General features: G+C 33.2%; 1 protein-coding gene across 2 annotated transcripts in view; it reads right to left on the bottom strand.

Moving 5' to 3' along the window:
• Nucleotides 1-22,404, bottom strand: part of LOC143224740 (glutamate receptor ionotropic, NMDA 2A-like) — a 373,609-nt gene that overhangs the window by 328,203 nt on the left and 23,002 nt on the right. For both annotated transcript variants that reach the window (XM_076453004.1, XM_076453003.1), the window contains exons 4-5: nt 10,400-10,620; nt 4,625-4,785 (exon numbers count right to left, since the gene is read on the bottom strand). In XM_076453004.1, the coding sequence (XP_076309119.1) occupies nt 4,625-4,785; nt 10,400-10,620 (382 nt within the window). The remainder of the gene's footprint in view (nt 1-4,624; nt 4,786-10,399; nt 10,621-22,404) is intronic.

Genomic DNA, 22,404 nt, shown 5'->3' with positions numbered 1-22,404 from the left:
ACACTTAATTTTCAAGAACTACAGTTATTAATAACGAAACCCTTAATTTACTAAAACTATAGGTATTAAAAACGAAACCCTTAATTTACTAAAACTATAGCTAATAATAACGAAACACTCAATTTACTAGTACAATAGCTATTAATAACAAAACACTTAATTTACTTGTTTGTTTTTATTTGTTTTTTGGAATTTCGCACAAAGGTTCTCGAGGGATATCTGTGCTAACAGTCCCTAATTTAGCAGTCTAAGACTAGAGAGAAGGCAGGTAGTCATCACCACCCACCGCCAACTCTTGGGCTACTCTTTTACCAACGAATAGTGGGATTGACCGTCACATTATAACGCCCTCATGGCTGGGAGGGTGAGCATGTTTGGTGCGACGCGGGCACACACCCGCGACCTTCGGATTACGAGTCTCACGCCATCCGCGCAAGGCCATGCTAGGCCAGCTTAATTTACTAAAACTACAGCTATTAATAACGAAACACTTAATTTTCTATAACTACAGTTATCAATAACGAAACACTTAATTTACTAAAACAATAGCTATCAATAACGAAACACTTAATTTACTAAAACTATAGCTGTTAATAACGAAACACTTAATTTTCTAAACTACAGTTATTAATAACGAAACCCTTAATTTACTAAAACTATAGCTATTAATAACGAAACCCTTAATTTACTAAAACTAAAGCTAATATTAACGAAACACTCAATTTACTAGTACTATACCTATTAATAACAAAGCACTTAATTTACTAAAACGATAGCTATTAATAACAAAACACTTAATTTTCTAGAACTACAGTTATTAATAACGAAACCCTTAATTTACTAAAACTATAGCTATTATTAACGAAACACTTAATTTAGTAAAACTATAGCAATGAATAACGAAACACTTAATTTTCTAGAACTACAGTTATTAATAACGAAACCCTTAAATTACTAAAACTATAGCTATTAATAACGAAATACTTAATTTACTAAAACTATAGCTATTAATAACGAAACACTTAATTTTCTAGAACTACAGTTATTAATAACGAAACCCTTAATTTACTAAAACTATAGCTATTAAAAACGAAACCCTTAATTTACTAAAACTATAGCTATTAATAACGAAACACTCAATTTAATAGTACTATACCTATTAATAACAAAACACTTAATATACTTGTTTGTTTTTGTTTGTTTTTTGGAATTTCGCACAATGGTTCTCGAGGGCTATCTGTGCTAGTCGTCCCTAATTTAGCAGTCTAAGACTAGAGGGAAGGCAGCTAGTCATCACCACCCACCGCCAACTCTTGGGCTACTCTTTTACCAACGAATAGTGGGATTGACCGTCACATTATAACGCCCTCACGGTGGGAGGGCGAGCATTTTTGGCGCGATGTGGGCGCAAACCCGCGACCCTCGGATTACGAGTCGCACGCCTTCCGCGCTAGGCCATGCCAGGCCAGCTTAATTTAATAAAACTATAGGTATTAATAACGAAACACTCAATTTACTAGTACTATACCTATTAATAACAAAACACTTAATTTACTAAAACTTTTGCTATTAATAACGAAACACTTAATTTAGTAGAACTATAGCTATCAATAACGAAACACTTAATTTTCTATAACTATAGCTGTTAATAACGAAACACTTAATTTTCTAGAACTATAGTTATTAATAACGAAACACTTAATTTACTAAAACTATAGCTATTAATAACGAAACACATAATTTACTAGAGCGAAAGCTATTAATAACCAAACACGCAATTTACTAAAACTATAGCTATTAATAACGAAACACTTAATTTACCAAAAGTATAGCTATTAATAACGAAACACTCAATTTACTAGTACTATACCTATTAATAACGAAACACTCAATTTACTAGTACTATACCTATTAATAACGAAACACTTAATTTACTAGAACAACAGCTATTAAAATCGAATCCCTCAATTTATTAAAACAATAGCTATTAATAACGAAATACTTAATTTACTAAGACAATAGCTATTAATAAGGAAACACTTAATTTTCTAGAACTACAGTTATTAATATCGAAACCCTTAATTTACTAAAACTATAGCTAATAATAACGAAACACTTAATTTACTAGAACTATATTTATCAATAACGAAACACTTAATTTTCTATAACTACAGTTATTAATAACGAAACACTTAATTTACCAAAAGTATAGCTATTAATAACGAAACACTCAATTTACTAGTACTATAGCTATTAATAACGAAACACCTTATTTACTAGAACAACAGCTATTAAAATCGAATCCCTCAATTTATTAAAACAATAGCTATTAATAACGAAACACTTAATTTTGTAGAACTACAGTTATTAATAACGAAACCCTTAATTTACTAAAACTATAGCTAGTAATAACAAAACACTTAATTTACTAGAACTATAGCTATCAATAACGAAACACTTAATTTTCTATAACTACAGTTTTTAATAACGAAACACTTAATTTACTAAAGCAATAGCTATTAATAACGAAACACTTAATTTACTAAAACTATAGCTATAAATAACGAAACACTTAATTTGCTAAAACTATAGCTATTAATAACGAAACACTCAATTTACTAGTACTATACCTATTAATAACAAAACACTTAATTTACTAAAACTATAGCTATTAATAACGAAAAACTTAATTTAGTAGAACTATAGCTATCAATAACGAAACACTTAATTTTCGATAACTACAGTTATTAATAACGAAACACTTAATTTACTATAACAATAGCTATTAATAACAAAATACTTAATTTACTAAAACTATAGCTGTTAATAACGAAACACTTAATTTTCTAGAACTACAGTTATTAATAACGAAACAATTAATTTACTAAAACTATAGCTATTAATAACGAAACCTATAATTTACTAAAACTATAGCTAATATTAACGAAACACTCAATTTACTAGTACTATACCTATTAATAACAAAGCACTTAATTTACTAAAACTATAGCTATTAATAACGAAACACTTAATTTTCTATAACTACAGTTATTAATAACGAAACACTTAATTTACTAAAACTATAGCTATTAATAACGAAACCCTTAATTTACTAAAACTATAGCTATTAATAACGAAACACTCAATTTACTAGTACTATACCAATTAATAACAAAACACTTAATTTACTAGAAATATAGCTATCAATAACGAAACACTTAATTTTCTATAACTACAGTTATTAATAACGAAAGACTTAATTTACTAGAACAATAGCTATTAATAACGAAACACTTAATTTACTAGAACTATAGCTATTAATAACGAAACACTCAATTTACTAGTACTATACCTATTAATAACAAAACACTTAATTTACTAAAACTATAGCTATTAATAACGAAACACTTAATTTACTAGAACTATAGCTATTAATAACGAAACACTTAATTTACTAGAACAATAGCTATTAATAACGAAACACTTAATTTACTAGAACTATAGCTATTAATAATGAAACACTCAATTTACTAGTACTATACCTATTAATAACAAAACACTTAATTTACTAAAACTATAGCTATTAATAACGAAACACTTAATTTACTAGAACTATAGCTATTAATAACGAAACCATTAATTTACTGAAACTATAGCTGTTAATAACGAAACACTTAATTTCCTAAAACTATAGCTATTAATAACGAAACCCTTAATTTACTAAAACTATAGCTATTAATAACGAAACCCTTAATTTACTGAAACTAAAGCTATTAATAACAAAACACTTAATTTACTAAAAGTATAGCTAATAATAACGAAACACTTAATTTACTAAAACTATAACTATTAATAACGAAACCCTTAATTTACTAAAACTATAGCTATTAATAACGAAACAACAAATTTTCTAGAACTATAGTTATTAATAACGAAACCCTTAATTTACTAAAACTATAGCTATTAATAACGAAACACTTAATTTTCTGGAACTATAGTTTTTAATAACGAAACCCTTAATTTACTAAATCTATAGCTATTAATAACGAAACACTTAATTTTCTAAAACTATAGCTATTAATAACGAAACCCTTAATTTACTAAAACTATAGCTATTAATAACGAAACACTTAATTTACTAAAACTTTGGCTATTAACAACGAAACACTTAATTTACTAAAATTATGACAATTAATCGGAAAATATTGATATTAGTAAAACTATTCCACTTAATAATAAGACATTAATATCCTTAAACTACAGTTATATAAATTGATGTAAGTTTAACTTCTGCCATTTTCAATCGTTTATATTCCGGCATGGTACGGTGGTTATAACACTCGATTCATGATCCGAGTGTTGCGTCTTCGAATCCCCGTCGCACCAAACATACTCGCCGTTGCATCCGTGAGAGAGTTATAATTGGACGGTCAATCTAACTATTGGTTGTTAAAAAAAGTATCCCATGGGTTGGCGGTTGGTGGTGATGACTAACTGCTTTTCCTCTAGTCTTACACTGCTAAATAGGGGCGGCTAGTACAGATAGCCCTCGTATATTTGTGCGAAATTCAAAACAACAACAATTAAGACGTGTGAATTGCAAGAGCTTTAAGTATCACCATACCCTTTTTTCACTGCTTTAACGCCCTCTATCACAGAAGAACGGTTGAAAACTTTCATGTAATTATGGATTTCAGGCTTGTTGTCCTTGAGAACCGTTTCTGTATTGCCGTGAGGAATAGTGCCAAAGCGAAACGGCGGGTCTGTCAGCCAGGGATTTCTCAGCTGAAACAATGTTAAAAAATATATTGTTAACTTCTGTGGTGTTATCTTAAACTTCCTTTTTTATTAAGTTAAAAACAGAATATTTTTAACGGTTGAGAAAGAGGAATGTATAAGGTATCTTAACGGATAATAAATAATAAATACCAAATGTCAGACATTGAGCTTAAAAAACCAAAACGAATTGAGTGACTCAATCAGTTTACAAAGAATGTTTTACTGATTCATTTTGGATTCAGGCACACTTCGTAAATTTTGGATTTTGGCGCACTTTGTGGATTTTGGATTCTGGCGCACTTTGTGGAGTTGGGATTCTGGCACACTTTGTGGAGTTGGGATTCTGGCGCACTTTGTGGAGTTGGGATTCTGGCGCACTTTGTGGAGTTGGGATTCTGGCACACTTTGTGGAGTTGGGTTTTTTGTTGATCCCTCTGTTTTACTCCTAACATGTGAGATTTTTACGAATAATACATTGAGTATTACTTATTGACCATTTTGCTTTGTACTTTAGTTGATTGGCTGAATACATTACAAAAAATCACTTATTACTGAACCAACTAAAAATGCATTTGAAGAAAAAGCAATATATGGTTAGTTTTTATTGCAGAATATTTTTATATAGACACATTTGTTTCATTAGGGACGAATCTGCGTTGACATACGCATGTTGAATTACACACCCGACCATGGCATGCTTCAAGAAACGTGTAACTGTTTTACAAAAGGTTGGTCCTGATATAACGTTTTCTGATATATTTTTGTCTAGATTATTCGATTTTAGCACAACCTTTTACAATACAACGATTTTCTAAGTCGAGTTTAGTGCAACGTCTAACGATACAGCTTTTAGCTTAATTGATTTTAGCACAACCTTTTATGGCACAAAGGCTTTGTAAATCAAGTTTAGGGCAATGTCTTACGACAGTTTTTCTGCTTTGTCAGTTTGGTGTGATGTTGTTCCGTTGTAAGTCGTAGTTGGTTCTATCTCTCGGTAAACCTTTTATACTACTAGTAAAGATACTGGAAACAAACTAATATTATTTAATTGATTTTTTTCATGTAGGATTTGGAGACCAAGTGGTGGACACCTTGAACATTTGTAATGTTAAACTGATTAAGCAACTGAATACATCTGGTTTTATAATAAAGGAAGATTTGTTGTGGTGATTGTAGTTTCATTTTCCCTTCCTTAATGATTGGCTGTAATCTAATCATGTTATTGGTCATAATAACAATGATAATAAAATTTTGACAGCAAAGGACGCTAAGTAACCCAAAACTTGAAATTCCTCTTATCTGAGATAGAATATTTAAAATGAATCAAAATGATGTACGTTTAACATAAAGTGCTGTGTATTATATTACATATTGTGTATAGCTGTTAGGACAAGAGAATATTTTATTATTTCCATTTTATGGGGCTAATTCTTCCATTCCATTACAGAATGTAACTTTCAACAGTATGCTTCACTGATCCCTGTTTACAACTGAATGAACCAGAGTGAGAACTTATCATTCTTCAGAATTCCAATATTCTTGTGCCAAGGGCATGTCATAAGGGTTCTGGCTGAATGAACATACTGATGAAATTTAGGGTCTGAGATAACCGTCATGGTACCTCATGCAGTGTCTTGATTATATAGAAAGGCAGCTCTGAACGTAAACATATCCGAGAAGAAACCCAGATAATAACTTGGATGATGAGCGGGAAAGTTTTCTTTACAGTTTTTGTGGAGAAAGAGACATCGGTTCTAGAGGTGCAATGGAAGCCACGCGTCCAAGGTGGCTATAGGCACTGTGGTTTTGATGGAAGAAAAAGAAAATGATATTAGAGTCTGTAAACGTGACATATACAATGAAAAGAAAGTCAGGGATCCGTGGTGGATGTGAACAGTTATGATGACAGAAAAACCGTGTATCTCAGAAATCTGTGAGTGAGATGCTGATAATGTGAGAAAATCCCCGTATGTAAGGTGTTTGTAGATAGGGCATTTATGATGCTAGCGACACTTGTAGACGTAATTTTAATGAGCAATCGAAGCAAAAAGGAATATTTATATAAAGAGATAGAATCTACTTTCAATATCGCATAAAATGTATGTGTATTCTTCTCTAAAATCTAACTTTAACAACAAAATCATTAACAAAGGAAACCCTTTCAAAGCTAATTACGTAATGAGGCCCTGAATTTTTTTTTTACACCGACGGCGGCAGTTTTCTTGTTTAATTACTTTTCTTTAAATAGGCCACAGTTTTCTAAGATGAATGTCCACGCCGGAAGGACAAGACATTGAACTTAAGCCAGGCATAATCCACAAGAACTACCGAACCACGTGAATGCGCTTACTTGAGCGACTCGTTAATCTGGAACATTCATGTTGGAGGAACTAGAGGTGTGGATGAAGAACTCCCGGATGAACATGTTGGAGGAACTAGAGGTGTGGATGAAGAAATCCCGGATGAAATCTCTTTTGCTTACGTAAATGTTCGATGGTAAAACAAAAAGAAAAACAAATATCATGTAAGATGAACTTAAACATACGGTCTGGTTTAACATTAAGAACTGAACGATGTTTTGACATTTAAACACCGATCAGTAACAAATCTTCACTCCATCATTTAACCAAATCAAAATCTCTAAAGTGCGATATTACCATCAGATCTTGTAGTATTAATGATTTTTAATTTTAACTATTCTGTGGTTTACACTTGAGTGTTCAAATCTAATACAAACTGAAACTGATTTTCATACAACTTCCAAACCGGTTTTTCAAAGTGACTGCTGTTAATTTCCAAGTAGACTTGGTCAAGTGACTTCAATCCTTCAGAGCAAACAACAGAGCTGAAGCCTTTGAACAACAACAGTGACGAGAAGCGAGCGTCTTTATCAGCCGGGCGCCATCTTTTAAATTCAAGAAAGATTGTTTCAAAAGAAGAAGAAAAACTACTGTTTTTACTTCTATATATTCTAGAGTTCTCTCTTGCAATAAAGATATTTTTGTACCACTTCTATTGATAAATATCTTTCAGTGGATATTCCATTATGGTCACACTCATTTCGACTACATTAATGGCCACGTAAACATCTATTTCTGTCTTTGTAAATAATAGGAGATAAGTGATCGACTTCTGATGTTTCGAATGTGTTATAGTTTCGATTTATGCAAGCGTCTTGAGACACGATATGGTCCAGAAAAAACATCACTTGACTTTGGGTCAGAAACTTGAAATCGTTCAAAGAAAATGTTCATTAATTGTCTAACAGTACTGACATCTCGTCTCACAGAATGGAAGTTTTAATCCACAATTATCTTTCTAGTACATTTTGTTTTTAAATCCAAAACATTTTTTCCCATCTTACAAAACCAGAAGGATGGTATTTTATTAATATAGGAGATTCCATTCTATTAATAACAAACTGAGTTAATCTATGATTGATACAGTTCTTTAAAATAGTGCAGAATTTGGGAAACTGCCGTTATCTCTCAGCCTTAAGTATCAAATAATCTCCACGAGATATGAAAAGTATTCAAGTAATCAGGGAAAATAATCACGAAGTAAACTTATGTTTCACGAATATACGTCACTCTCATTGGTGGTTTAGCAAGTATATTTAAGCCCCATTGGTGGCCCAACAAAGTATGCCTAATTCTTAGTGATGCCGAGAAAACCCTCTTGAAGAAAAAAAATATATATGTAAAAACATTTGGATTGAGAATTTTTTTTTTTTTTTTTTTACGTAGAAGAACGAACAACGTTTCGACCTTCTTCAGTCATTGTCAGGTTCATAAAGAAAGAAAGAGGTAATTGACCGGAAGCTAACCACATGTTTGAAGGGGGCTGTATAACTGAGTGTAGGAATGTAGAGGGCGTGCTTAGATGTTTTATTATATTTATTAATACAAATATAAAGGTATTCCTTTGTATTGGTTTATTTTGGGTTTAAGTTGTTATATCAGTGAGGTTTCTTTAATTTTGCGTTTGTTTATGTTTGTTTTTTTATTTAGTATTTGAGTGTTTTCTATGGTTATGTTGTGTTTTTTGACTTGCAGTGTTCGAAAACGTGTGAAGGTGACTTTTATGTTCTTTGAATCTGGTTTCCATTTTCTACTTGTTTCTCAATATAAAGTCGTGGCAGTTATCACATTGTATTTTATAAATAATGTTGGTGTTGTGTTTGTCAGTGTAGTTTTTACATAGTATAGATCTCAAGTTTTGTGCCTGGTTTTTGAATAAATTTGGTATTAACTGGAATGTCATATTTTGTCACACGCTCACTGTTCCAAAATTCACTGGTAGGCAATTTTGGTGGTAACAAAGTTTATAACCCAGCGCGCTAATGACTAGATTGTGCTCTACCTAATATTACTAGGGTTCGGCTTTTCTGCTTAATAATTAATTTAAAATGTTACACGAAGTTAGAACCTTTAAACTATACCTAGTAATAAGTTCTGTTAGTTGACGTAATAACAATTAGTACAAATTTATAAAGGTAACTTAGCTGGTGTAACAACATAAACTTCAGCTAAAGATCCGTTCTATTATATTTATTGTAGCAATTGTAACTCCAGCTACATATCTGTTTTATTATATTTATTGTAGCAATTGTAACTCCAGCTACATATCTGTTTTATTATATTTATTGTAGCAACTGTAACTCCAGTTAAAGAAACGTTGTTATGAAACAGTACTAGGATATCTATTGTAACATTTCTGGATCTAATGATGGTTATTTAGATAATTGCTGGATCGCTAGGTCTAACATCGGGATTATATTTTGTAAAACAGCTCGTTTGGGTTGAGAAAATTTTTTTACGTGGAGGAGTGAACAACGTTTCGGTCATCGTCAGGTTCATGTAGTTTTTTATGAACATCACTCGACATCACTGATAACATCGGGATTACTTCTCAAAGTTATTCTAGAATATATTTGTAACAAAATAGAAATATGTTAATTATACCGACACAACCCGACAATTTTTCCGATCGGAGAAGTAACGTACAAATACGTTGAATCTCTACTTGCAGGTGGTTAAGGCTCTCGACTCGTAATCCGAGGGTCGCGGGTTCGAATTCCCGCCACACCAAACATGTTCGCACTTTCAGCCATGGAAGCGTTATAATGTGACTGTCAATCCCGGTATTTGTTGGTAAATAAGTAGCTCAAAAATTGGCGATGGGTGGTGATGACTAGCTGCCTTCCCTCTAGTCTTACACTGCTACATTAAGGACGGCTAGCGCAGATAGCCATCGTGTAGCTTTGCGCGAAATTGGAAACAAACCAATTCAAACCATACTCTACTTGAACATTGAATCTCTAGTTAAAATTACGTTACAAGTAGGACGTGTATTTACTAATATAGATTGTCTTTTTCAATGTACTATAACTGACGTAAATAGGACCTCTAAAACGAAGTCCTAAATTATATCTTACTTGCTAACACATGAAAGATAGTCATACTTCATAAAAATATGACCTTTAGAAATGGATTTATATCTTACTTATTAACATGTAGCTTAAACAAGACAGTTTCAGTAATAAGATGAAAAACGCAGGTCAAATTACATTGTATTTGATAAATATTGAAAACAGCAGAACGTGTATGTCAAGACCTACCCGTTTGTCTTCAATCCCAGTCAAGTCATAAAACTCTTCCCTGGTAATCATGAAAGCAGCTAAGTTGGCTGTATACAGAGCGAGAAACACGACTGCAAACATCGCCCATACACTCGACATGAACTTTGCTGTGTACCCTCGGGGGCAGTCAACATTAACGCTGGCTCCGAACAAGATGGCCCATACTAACCAGTAGGTACGGAATAAGGAAAATTTGTAATCTAGAAGGGATAATAAAAGAGATGAAACATATTTCAAGTTGGTACAGATAAGAAAAACTTGTAATCTAGAAAGGATAATAAAAGAGATGAAACAGATTTCAAGTAGGTACAGATATGAAAAACTTGTAATCTAGGAAGGATAATAAGAGAGATGAAACAGATTTTAAGTAGGTACAGATATGAAAAACTTTTAATCTAGGAAGGATAATAAGAGAGATGAAACAGATTTCAAGTAGGTACAGATATGAAAAACTTGTAATCTAGGAAGGATAATAAGAGAGATGAAACAGATTTCAAGTAGGTACAGATATGAAAAACTTTAATCTAGGAAGGATAATAAGAGAGATGAAACAGATTTCAAGTAGGTACAGATATGAAAAACTTGTAATCTAGGAAGGATAATAAGAGAGATGAAAGAGATTTCAAGTAGGCATAGATAAGAAAAACGTTTAATCTAGGAAGGATAATAAGAGAGATTAAACAAATTTCAAGTAGGTACAGATATGAAAAATTTGTAATCTAGGAAGGATAATAAGAGAGATGAAACAGATTTCAAGTAGGCATAGATAAGAAAAACTTTTAATCTAGGAAGGATAATAAGAGAGATTAAACAGATTTCAAGTAGGTACAGATATGAAAAACTTGTAATCTAGGAAGGATAATAAGAGAGATGAAACAGATTTCAAGTAGGTACAGATATGAAAAACTTTTAATCTAGGAAGGATAATAAGAGAGATGAAACAGATTTCAAGTAGGTACAGATATGAAAAACTTGTAATCTAGGAATGATAATAAGAGAGATGAAACAGATTTCAAGTAGGCATAGATAAGAAAAACTTTTAATCTAGGAAGGATAATAAGAGAGATGAAACAGATTTCAAGTAGGCATAGATAAGAAAAACTTTTAATCTAGGAAGGATAATAAGAGAGATGAAACAGATTTCAAGTAGGTACAGATATGAAAAACTTGTAATCTAGGAAGGATAATAAGAGAGATGAAACAGATTTCAAGTAGGTACAGATAAGAAAAAACTTTTAATCTAGGGAGGACCATAAGAGAGATGAAACTTGTTCATTGGTTGATTGAAAATGTTTTTTTTTTTTCAGAGGATGTCCGATTTATTTGAGTTTACACTTTGTAGTGCAAACACAACAATTATATTCATCGTTTAAAAAATAAATAAAACACTATCACTTACTCGAAAAACACAACAATTTCTATTTAAACCAACGATTCATCTGCACAGCTTCATCGTGGCAAATAAGCAAGTGTTGTTTGCTCCGATGAAGCCGTAAAGATGAAACGTTGGCTTAAATATAAAGCAAAGAGATATATTTGTTTAGTAGTAGCAGGTAGTGTTTTCTCAAATCTTTTTATGAATTCAGCACGATTTGTCTGTTTTGAGACGGGCCCGGCATGGCCAGGTGAGATAAGGCGTGCGACTCGTAATTTGAGGGTCCCGGACTCGCATCCCAGTACCACCAAACATGCTTGACCTTTCAGCCGTAAATGCGTTATAATGTGACGGTCAATCCCACTATTCGTTGGTAAAAGAGTAGCCCAAGAGTTGGCGGTGGGTGGTGATGACTAGTTGCCTTCCCTTTAGTCTTACACTGCAAAATTAGGGATGGTTAGCGCAGAAAACCCTCGTGTAGCTTTGCGCAAAATTCAGAAACAAACAAACAAACTGTTTTGGGACGACTGTCGTATTCATCTACGTTGTGTGAGATTAAAACACGAAGGACTATGTACTGGGTTGGAGACTACCACAAATTTATTATGTAAAAATATAAATGGCAGAACTAAATAAAAATACACGTTGTATACATGCAACGCTCTAATACATATATGTAAATTCTGCTTTGACGAATACAATGCATTTATCACTTGATGCTAACGAAACGTTTTACTACGACTTGAAACGTACAAGAAGCGCATGACGACAATGAACTTGTTGAGCAGGATATATGTTATATGTAGTAAGAGGAATTCCAGATTCATTCAACCACTGACAAAAGAAAATTTGTTTTCATTCATTATCCTGCTATGAATTTATGAAATGTAAATATAATAGGCATACATATTTACTAGAGCTAGCCACGAATATTAAACCATGTTTATGTAATAAAACAACTTCGGAAGAGATTCTGGGCATATTTTATCACTTTAAGAATGCGGTAATGGCCTTGGAAGCACTTGGTATCATTCCAGAATATTGTTATTGTGATTTCATGCTAATTCTGGTAGCAACATATTTGGTATTTTCACGCTTTTCGTCTCATAAACTTATATTAATTTTGCTGCAAAGATGTGGAATTGGCGTATGAATACATTTTTGTTTCAGTTCCTTTTAGCTGTGATATCATTACGGTTAGGAACTTATTAAAACCGGTTCAAAATTCCCTTTCTAAGCAAGCATCGTATCATAACATTTAAAAAGTTCCAAAAATATTTTAATATAATTTAAAACAAATATTTACATCATTACGTTGGTTAATACAAACATTTTAGTAGCTATTTTAGCTTTTATGAGATTTTAATGTTAAGGTAATTTTTATATTAAAGATTGTTTCTTGTAACGTCGCGTTATACAATTGTTTATTTGAGCTCCATTCACCACGGGAAATCGAATTCGGATTTTAGCGTAAACTTAGTGCTGACATACTGGCTTGTTTGTTTATTGTTACGGGTACAAAGTTACATAATGGGCCATGTATGTTCTGTTCACATCGAATTTTAAAACCCTGTTTTTTAACATTAAAATCCCCCAGACTTGTCCCTGAGCTACTAGAGAGTCAAGAGGAAGAATATATTAACCTGTTAACTGCCAAGTATTTCAGCTGCTACAATACAACTCTAATGCTACTTCATTTTGTAATTTTTCGTGACGCCATTTTGGATCGAAAGTGAAACAATTTGTAAGTCGGTCAAATGTGTGTATGGTGCTGACATCTAGCGTTGAAGTTAGGTATTGTTGACAACGAATTAACTCGTCCGTGGCACTGTGTTACCGATCGGCTTGGACGAGTTATCTCGTCTACGGCACTGAACAGGTTAATGTACATCACTTCATATTTGAAAGAAAAAGAAAAGATATTGACTAGGAGTAATCACAAATATTGAAAGTTCATAGCAAGTTATAATAGCTTAAAACTAACTAAATCAGAGCTAGGTAAATATTGGACCAGGATTGGATAAATATTGTATCAAAGCTGAATAAATATTGAACCAGGATTGGAAAAATATTGGAGCAGAACGTGCTTTCGTTCAACAACTAATCACCATTAATATCAGAACTTATTAAAAACCATTAAAATAACTTTGAAATGTATGGGAAACAAAAAAGACAAATGTTCATTCTGTTTCAAAAGACCTTTGCAGTAAATCCAAATGTAAGAACTCCCCAAACCCCTTTGTTATGGTATTAAGGGATTGAAAGCCTTCAATCCTCTCTGATCCCATATTAATTGGTCTTAGTATGAAAAATTAGAAAGAAAAGTAAAGACATATATTTATTTGTTTGTTTGGTTTGAAGTTTCGCACAAAGCTACTCGAGGGCTATCTGCGCTAGCCGTCCCTAATATAGCAGTGTAAGACTAGAGGGAAGGCACCTAGTCATCATCACCCACCGCCAACTCTTGGGCTACTCTTTTACCAACGAATAGTGGGATTGACCGTCACATTATAACGCCCTCACAGCTGGGAGGGCGAGCATGTTTGGCGCGACGGGGATGCGAACCCGCGACCTTCAGATTACGAGTCGCACGCCTTAACGCGGTTGGCCATGCCGGGCATATATATTTATTTAAACAGTTTCTTAGTTATTATGTAAATCTATGTGTAAAGTCCCAGAAACCCCAAATTCCTTTGATTTCAATATGGGTGGATCTAGTTTTAAAATTCCTCAAACCTCTGAGATGCATGTCTTCAACAGTTGAGTCAGTGAAACTTTAAAGGATTGTTTTACAGCAAAGCCACATGGGCTTTCTGATATGTTCATCGTAGGAAATCGAGCCCCGGATTTCAGGTTTATAAGTCAATGAAATTACTGTTGTTCCACCAAGGTACTAAAGAGATTGACAAAACAACAACGTTGTTTGGAGCGTTGCATCATCATGACATATTTCAAAGTCCAAAGAAATGTTGAGACAAATGGGTGAGAGGTGTTGAACGTGATACATATGGCTGTTATCAAACTCCCTTTCCCACTTACAAAATATGGTCATAAAATGTGTATATTATTGAGAAAAAGTTAATTTGATGTGTGCAAAAATATAGGATCTGTTTGAGATTAACTTTTGAACAAGAAAATAACAACCAGATGAAATTATAAAAATATATACTTTTAAATCTAAATTTATATATTCTTTGTTCCATTATTTGGTCATTATCATTGCTTGGTATAAAGACATATACTATCAAAAACAACTGATACATAAGTGCTTCACAGTGACTTAGCAGTATGTCTATGGACATATAATACCACATAAACCAATATAAACCCATTTCCACACCCGTGGTGGACAGACATAGCACTATGTCTGTGGACATATAATACCACATAAACCAATATAAACCACATTTCCACACCCGTGGTGGGCAGACATAGCAGTATGTCTATGGACATATAATACCACATAAACCAATATAAACCGCATTTCCACACCCGTGGTGGGCAGACATAGCAGTATGTCTATGGACATATAATACCACATAAACCAATATAAACCACATTTCCACACCCGTGGTGGGCAGACATAGCAGTATGTCTATGGACATATAATACCACATAAACTAATATAAACCACATTTTCATAGCTCATTGTGTAGCTATCTTGAAACAAACAGATAAGTAATTTTTAGCGTAAGAGGAACATTATGGACACCGTTTAGGCTAAGACATAGCCTAAATATAAGACATATAAGACATTGTGCAAGACTTGTGCCCAAGCGGCAGGTTCCACAAGTTGAAGCACTAAAATACGGGTTTAATACCTGCTACTGGAAAAGCGCAGATAGCCCACTGTTATAGGTTCGTGTTACACCAAAAGCGAACAAACAGTATAGGTTAACAACAATGATAACAAAAGAGGAAATCACAACAAACATACAAAAAGAAAATTACATTAATTCTAATTTGTTTTAGAGAAAAAACTAAATTAAAGGTTTTCATATTTTCGTTTTAATTTCAGGAAAACCTTCTATGTTATACTCTCATCCCGAGATCACCACAAAATCATCTACAAGTATACATCTTTCTTCTGTTATTTAAATACATCAGACTTCTTCTGACAAACAGTTACAACAGAAATGGAGTCTTCCTTGAAAGTCGGTCGTGAATTTATTTTTGGAGGAGAAACAATAGGCCTATATCTCCAGATTATAGCAGAGATTTCGAACAGGAAGTATTGTAAGTAACGCCTTACTTCGTTAGGTTATACAGTTAATAAGCTTAAGGCTTAAGTAAGATAAAACTTAGTTAAAATAGAAGCATATACATTAGTTAGTTTTTTTACCAACGAATAGTGGGATTGACTATCACATGAAATTGCCCTCATGGCTAAAAAGGTGAGTATATTTGGTGTGAGGGGACTCGAACACGTCACTACCAGATCACGAGTTCTGTTCCCTAATCACCTGGCCATGCCGAGCCAAACTTGTGATGATCTCCTACCAGTGGTATCTGGGCTTTACTTTCATATTATCCTGGAAATGCGTGGCTTTAGTTTCATATTGTCTTGGAAATGCGTGGTTTTAGTTTCATATTGTCTTGGAAATGCGTGGCTTTAGTCTCATATTGTCCTGGAAATGTTTGTTTTGGAATTTCGCACAAAGCTACTCGAGGGCTATCTGTGCTAGCCGTCCCTAATTTGGCAGTGTAAGACTAGAGGGAAGGCAGCCTAGTCATCACCACCCACCGCCAACTCTTGGGCTACTCTTTAACCAACGAATAGTGGGATTGACCGTCACATTATACGCCCTTACGGCTGGGAGGGCGAGCATGTTTATTTAGCCTGACACGGTTCGAACCCGCGACACTCGGATTACGAGTCGCACGCCTTAAGCGCTTGGCCATGCCGGGCCGTCCTGGAAATGCGTGGTAATAAATATGCTTATTAAATTTGGATAGACGAGTCTGGACACACCTGAAACAGAGCTCATAAAAACACTCATTACGAACTCTTGAATGAGTTTAAAGTATAAAAGTTTCCACTAGAATACTTTGGAAACTCTCGACATGAATAAATTATTCAAATTTAGACATAACCTAAAGACGTAGGAACTTTTTTGTGTGTGTTGTTGACACACAAGTTGGACACGATATAAAGGCTTACCAACTTTGTTCTGCACGTTGTTCTTATGAATAAATTTTACAATCTAAAGGGTAATTTCTGAAGTATAATAGATTTAAAAAAATCAACTGGTTTCGTTAACTAAAAACACACCACAATTGTTTATTTAAACTTTACGTTAACTTTAAACACGGCATGTTCTGGAAGCAGAACTTTTTAAAATTACTGGAAGTGAATTTTCAATAAAACATTCAGTATTTTGTTTGTATTATACTGAAGGGAATGAAGAAACTATCTCCAAATAAAACATCTAACTTTGTCGTAAATTATTTATAGAGATGACAGATATCTCTCATTCACGTTGTTTAAAGTTGGTTTATCTATACTTGTACCTAGCATTTATTGGTGGTATAATATTTTGTGATAGTATAAATACATATTTATTTATATATGTATGGGTATATAATAAAGTCGACAGTTCCAATGTGAAGTAGTTTGAAGTATATATCGATAGTTCCAATGTGAAATAGTTTGAAGTATATATCGACAGTTCCAATGTGAAGTAGTTTGAAGTATATATCGACAGTTCCAATGTGAGGTAGTTTGAAGTATATATCGATAGTTCCAATGTGAAGTAGTTTGATCTATATATCGACAGTTCCAATGTGAAGTAGTTTGTAGTATATATCGATGGTTCCAATGTGAAGTAGTTTGAAGTATATATCGATGGTTCCAATGTGAAGTAGTTTGAAGTACATATCGATGGTTCCAATGTGAAGTAGTTTGAAGTATATATCGACGGTTCTAATGTGAAGTAGTTTGATGTATATATCGATGGTTCCAATGTGAAGTAGTTTGAAGTATATATCGATGGTTCCAATGTGAAGTAGTTTGTAGTATATATCGATGGTTCCGATGTGAAATAGTTTGTAGTATATATCGATGGTTCCAATGTGAAGTAGTTTGTAGTATATATCGATGGTTCCAATGTGAAGTAGTTTGTTGTATATATCGATGGTTCCAATGTGAAGTAGTTTGTAGTATATATCGATGGTTCCAATGTGAAGTAGTTTGTAGTATATATCGATGGTTCCAATGTGAAGTAGTTTGTAGTATATATCGATGGTTCCAATGTGAAGTAGTTTGTAGTATATATCGATGGTTCCAATGTGAAGTAGTTTGTAGTATATATCGACATTCAAATGTGAAGTAGTTTGTAGTATATATCGACAATCAAATGTGAAGTAGTTTGAAGTATATATCGACAGTTCCAAAGTGAAGTAGTTTGAAGTATATATCGATGGTTCCAATGTGAAGTAGTTTGTTGTGTATATCGATGGTTCCAATGTGAAGTAGTTTAAAGTATATATCGATGGTTCCAATGTGAAGTAGTTTATAGTATATATCGACATTTCCAATGTGAAGTAGTTTGAAGTATATATCGATGGTTCCAATGTGAAATAGTTTGAACTATATATCGATGGTTCCAATGTGAAGTAGTTTGAAGTATATATCGACAGTTCCAATGTGAGGTAGTTTGAAGTATATATCGATGGTTCCAATGTGAAGTAGTTTGAAGTATATATCGATGGTTCCAATGTGAAGTAGTTTGAAGTATATATCGATTGTTCCAATGTAAAGTAGTTTGAAGTATATATCGATGGTTCCGATGTGAAATAGTTTGTAGTATATATCGATGGTTCCAATGTGAAGTAGTTTGTAGTATATATCGATGGTTCCAATGTGAAGTAGTTTGTTGTATATATCGATGGTTCCAATGTGAAGTAGTTTGTAGTATATATCGATGGTTCCAATGTGAAGTAGTTTGAAGTATATATCGATGGTTCCAATGTGAAGTAGTTTGAAGTATATATCGATGGTTCCAATGTGAAGTAGTTTGAAGTATATATCGACGGTTCCAATATAAAGTAGTTTGAAGTATATATCGACAGTTCCAATGTGAAGTAGTTTGTAGTATATATCGATGGTTCCAATGTGAAGTAGTTTGTAGTATATATCGATGGTTCCAATGTAAAGTAGTTTGTAGTATATATCGATGGTTCCAATGTGAAGTAGTTTGAAGTATATATCGATGGTTCCAATGTGAAGTAGTTTGAAGTATATATCGATGGTTCCAATGTGAAGTAGTTTGAAGTATATATCGACGGTTCCAATATAAAGTAGTTTGAAGTATATATCGACAGTTCCAATGAGAAGTAGTTTGTAGTATATATCGATGGTTCCAATGTGAAGTAGTTTGAATTATATATCGACAGTTCATATGTGAAGTAGTTTGAAGTATATATCGACAGTTCCAATGTGAAGTAGTTTGTAGAATATATCGATGGTTCCAATGTGAAGTAGTTTGTAGTATATATCGATGGTTCCAATATGAAGTAGTTTGAAGTATATATCGACAGTTTCAATGTGAAGTAGTTTGTTGTATATATCGATGGTTCCAATGTGAAGTAGTTTGTTGTATATATCGATGGTTCCAATATGAAGTAGTTTGAAGTATATATCCACAGTTACAATGTGAAGTAGTTTGTTGTATGTATCGATGGTTTCAATGTGAAGTAGTTTGTAGTATATATCGATGGTTCCAATGTGAAGTAGTTTGTTGTATATATCGATGGTTCCAATGTAAAGCAGTTTGAAGTATATATCGAAGGTTCCAATGTGAAGTAGTTTGAAGTACATATCGATGGTTCCAATGTGAAGTAGTTTGTAGTATATATTGACAGTTCCATTGTGAAGTAGTTTGTTGTATGTATCGATGGTTCCAATGTGAAGTAGTTTGTAGTATATATCGATGGTTCCAATGTGAAGTAGTTTGAAGTATATATCGACAGTTCCAATGTGAAGTAGTTTAAAGTATATATCGATGGTTCCAATGTGAAGTAGTTTGAATTATATATTGACAGTTCCATTGTGAAGTAGTTTGTTGTATGTATCGATGGTTCCAATGTGAAGTAGTTTGTAGTATATATCGATGGTTCCAATGTGAAGTAGTTTGAAGTATATATCGACAGTTCCAATGTGAAGTAGTTTGAAGTATATATCGATGGTTCCAATGTGAAGTAGTTTGTAGTATATATCGACAGTTACAATGTGAAGTAGGTTGAAGTATATATCGATGGTTCCAATGTGAAGTAGTTTGAAGTATATATCGATGGTTCCAATGTGAAGTAGTTTGAAGTATATATCGATGGTTCCAATGTGAAGTAGTTTGAAGTATATATCGATGGTTCCAATGTGAAGTAGTTTGTAGTATATATCGACTGTTCCAATATGAAGTAGTTTGAAGTATATATCGACAGTTCCAATGTGAAGTAGTTTGTAGTATATATCGATGGTTCCAATGTGAAGTAGTTTGAACTATATATCGATGGTTCCAATGTGAAGTAGTTTGAAGTATATATCGATGGTTCCAATGTGAAGTAGTTTGTTGTATATATCGATGGTTCCAATGTGAAGTAGTTTGTAGTATATATCGATGGTTCCAATATGAAGTAGTTTGAAGTATATATCCACAGTTCCAATGTGAAGTAGTTTGTTGTATGTATCGATGGTTCCAATGTGAAGTAGTTTGTAGTATATATCGATGGTTCCAATGTAAAGTAGTTTGAAGTATATATCGAAGGTTCCAATGTGAAGTAGTTTGAAGTACATATCGATGGTTCCAATGTGAAGTAGTTTGAAGTATATATCGACGGTTCCAATGTGAAGTAGTTTGTAGTATATATCGATGGTTCCAATGTGAAGTAGTTTGAAGTATATATCGATGGTTCCAATGTGAAGTAGTTTGTAGTATATATCGACGGTTCCAATATGAAGTAGTTTGAAGTATATATCGATGGTTCCAATGTAAAGTAGTTTGTAGTATATATCGATGGTTCCAATATGAAGTAGTTTGAAGTATATATCGACAGTTCCAATGTGAAGTAGTTTGTAGTATATATCGATGGTTCCAATGTGAAGTAGTTTGAAGTATATATCGATGGTTCCAATGTGAAGTAGTTTGAAGTATATATCGATGGTTCCAATATGAAGTAGTTTGAAGTATATATCGACAGTTCCAATGTGAGGTAGTTTGAAGTATATATCGATGGTTCGAATGTGAAGTAGTTTGTTGTATATATCGATGGTTCCAAGGTGAAGTAGTTTGAAGTATATATCGATGGTTCCAATGTGAAGTAGTTTGTAGTATATATCGATGGTTCCAATGTGAAGTAGTTTGTAGTATATATCGATGGTTCCAATATGAAGTAGTTTGAAGTATATATCGACAGTTGCAATGTGAAGTAGTTTGTTGTATATATCGATGGTTCCAATGTGAAGTAGTTTGTAGTATATATCGATGGTTCCAGTGTGAAGTAGTTTGAAGTATATATCGACAGTTGCAATGTGAAGTAGTTTGTAGTATATATCGATGGTTGCAGTGTGAAGTAGTTTGTTGTATATATCGATGGTTCCAATGTGAAGTAGTTTGAAGTATATATCGACGGTTCCAATGTGAAGTAGTTTGTAGTATATATCGATGGTTCCAATGTGAAGTAGTTTGTTGTATATATCGATGGTTCCAATGTGAAGTAGTTTGAAGTATATATCGACAGTTCCAATGTGAAGTAGTTTGTTGTGTATATCGATGGTTCCAATGTGAAGTAGTTTATAGTATATATCGACATTTCCAATGTGAAGTAGTTTGAAGTATATATCGACAGTTCCAATGTGAAGTTGTTTGAAGTATATATCGATGGTTCCAATGTGAAATAGTTTGAACTATATATCGATGGTTCCAATGTGAGTAGTTTGAAGTATATATCGACAGTTCCAATGTGAGGTAGTTTGAAGTATATATCGATGGTTCCAATGTGAAGTAGTTTGAAGTATATATCGATGGTTCCAATGTGAAGTAGTTTGAAGTATATATCGATGGTTCCAATGTAAAGTAGTTTGAAGTATATATCGATGGTTCCAATGTGAAGTAGTTTGAAGTATATATCGACAGTTCCAATGTGAGGTAGTTTGAAGTATAGAGAACAAGAATAATATCACAAACTAATCTCATTCTGAACTGAGGGTTGCGGGTTAAAATTCCTGTCACACCAAACATGTTCACCCTATCAGCGTTATAATGTTGTGGTCAATCCTACTATTCGTTGGTAAAAGAGTAGCTCAAGAGTTAGCGGTGGGTGGTGATAACTAGATGCCTTCTCTCTGGTCTTACACTACAAATTAGGGACGGCTAGCACAGATAGCTCTCGTGTAGTTTTGCGCGAAATTCAAAAACAAAGAAACTCATTCTGAAGACTTGGTATAAAGAAATATTTTATATTAAGTGTTGGAATAACTGATATTAATCAACTTCAATTTTATATCCCTAGCTTGTTCACTGACAACTCAATTAAATCTTTAAAAAACTAAAACTCATTCGAGAGAAAAGTGTCGTTCCTATGTATGACGTCACAAAGAATCTAACGTGAAACT

The sequence above is a fragment of the Tachypleus tridentatus genome, chromosome 9 (assembly GCF_004210375.1).
Source record: "Tachypleus tridentatus isolate NWPU-2018 chromosome 9, ASM421037v1, whole genome shotgun sequence".
NCBI classification, from domain to species: domain Eukaryota; kingdom Metazoa; phylum Arthropoda; class Merostomata; order Xiphosura; family Limulidae; genus Tachypleus; species Tachypleus tridentatus.
The sequence above is the reverse complement of the archived record's forward strand: the minus strand, read 5'-3'. Positions and strand labels throughout refer to the sequence as shown.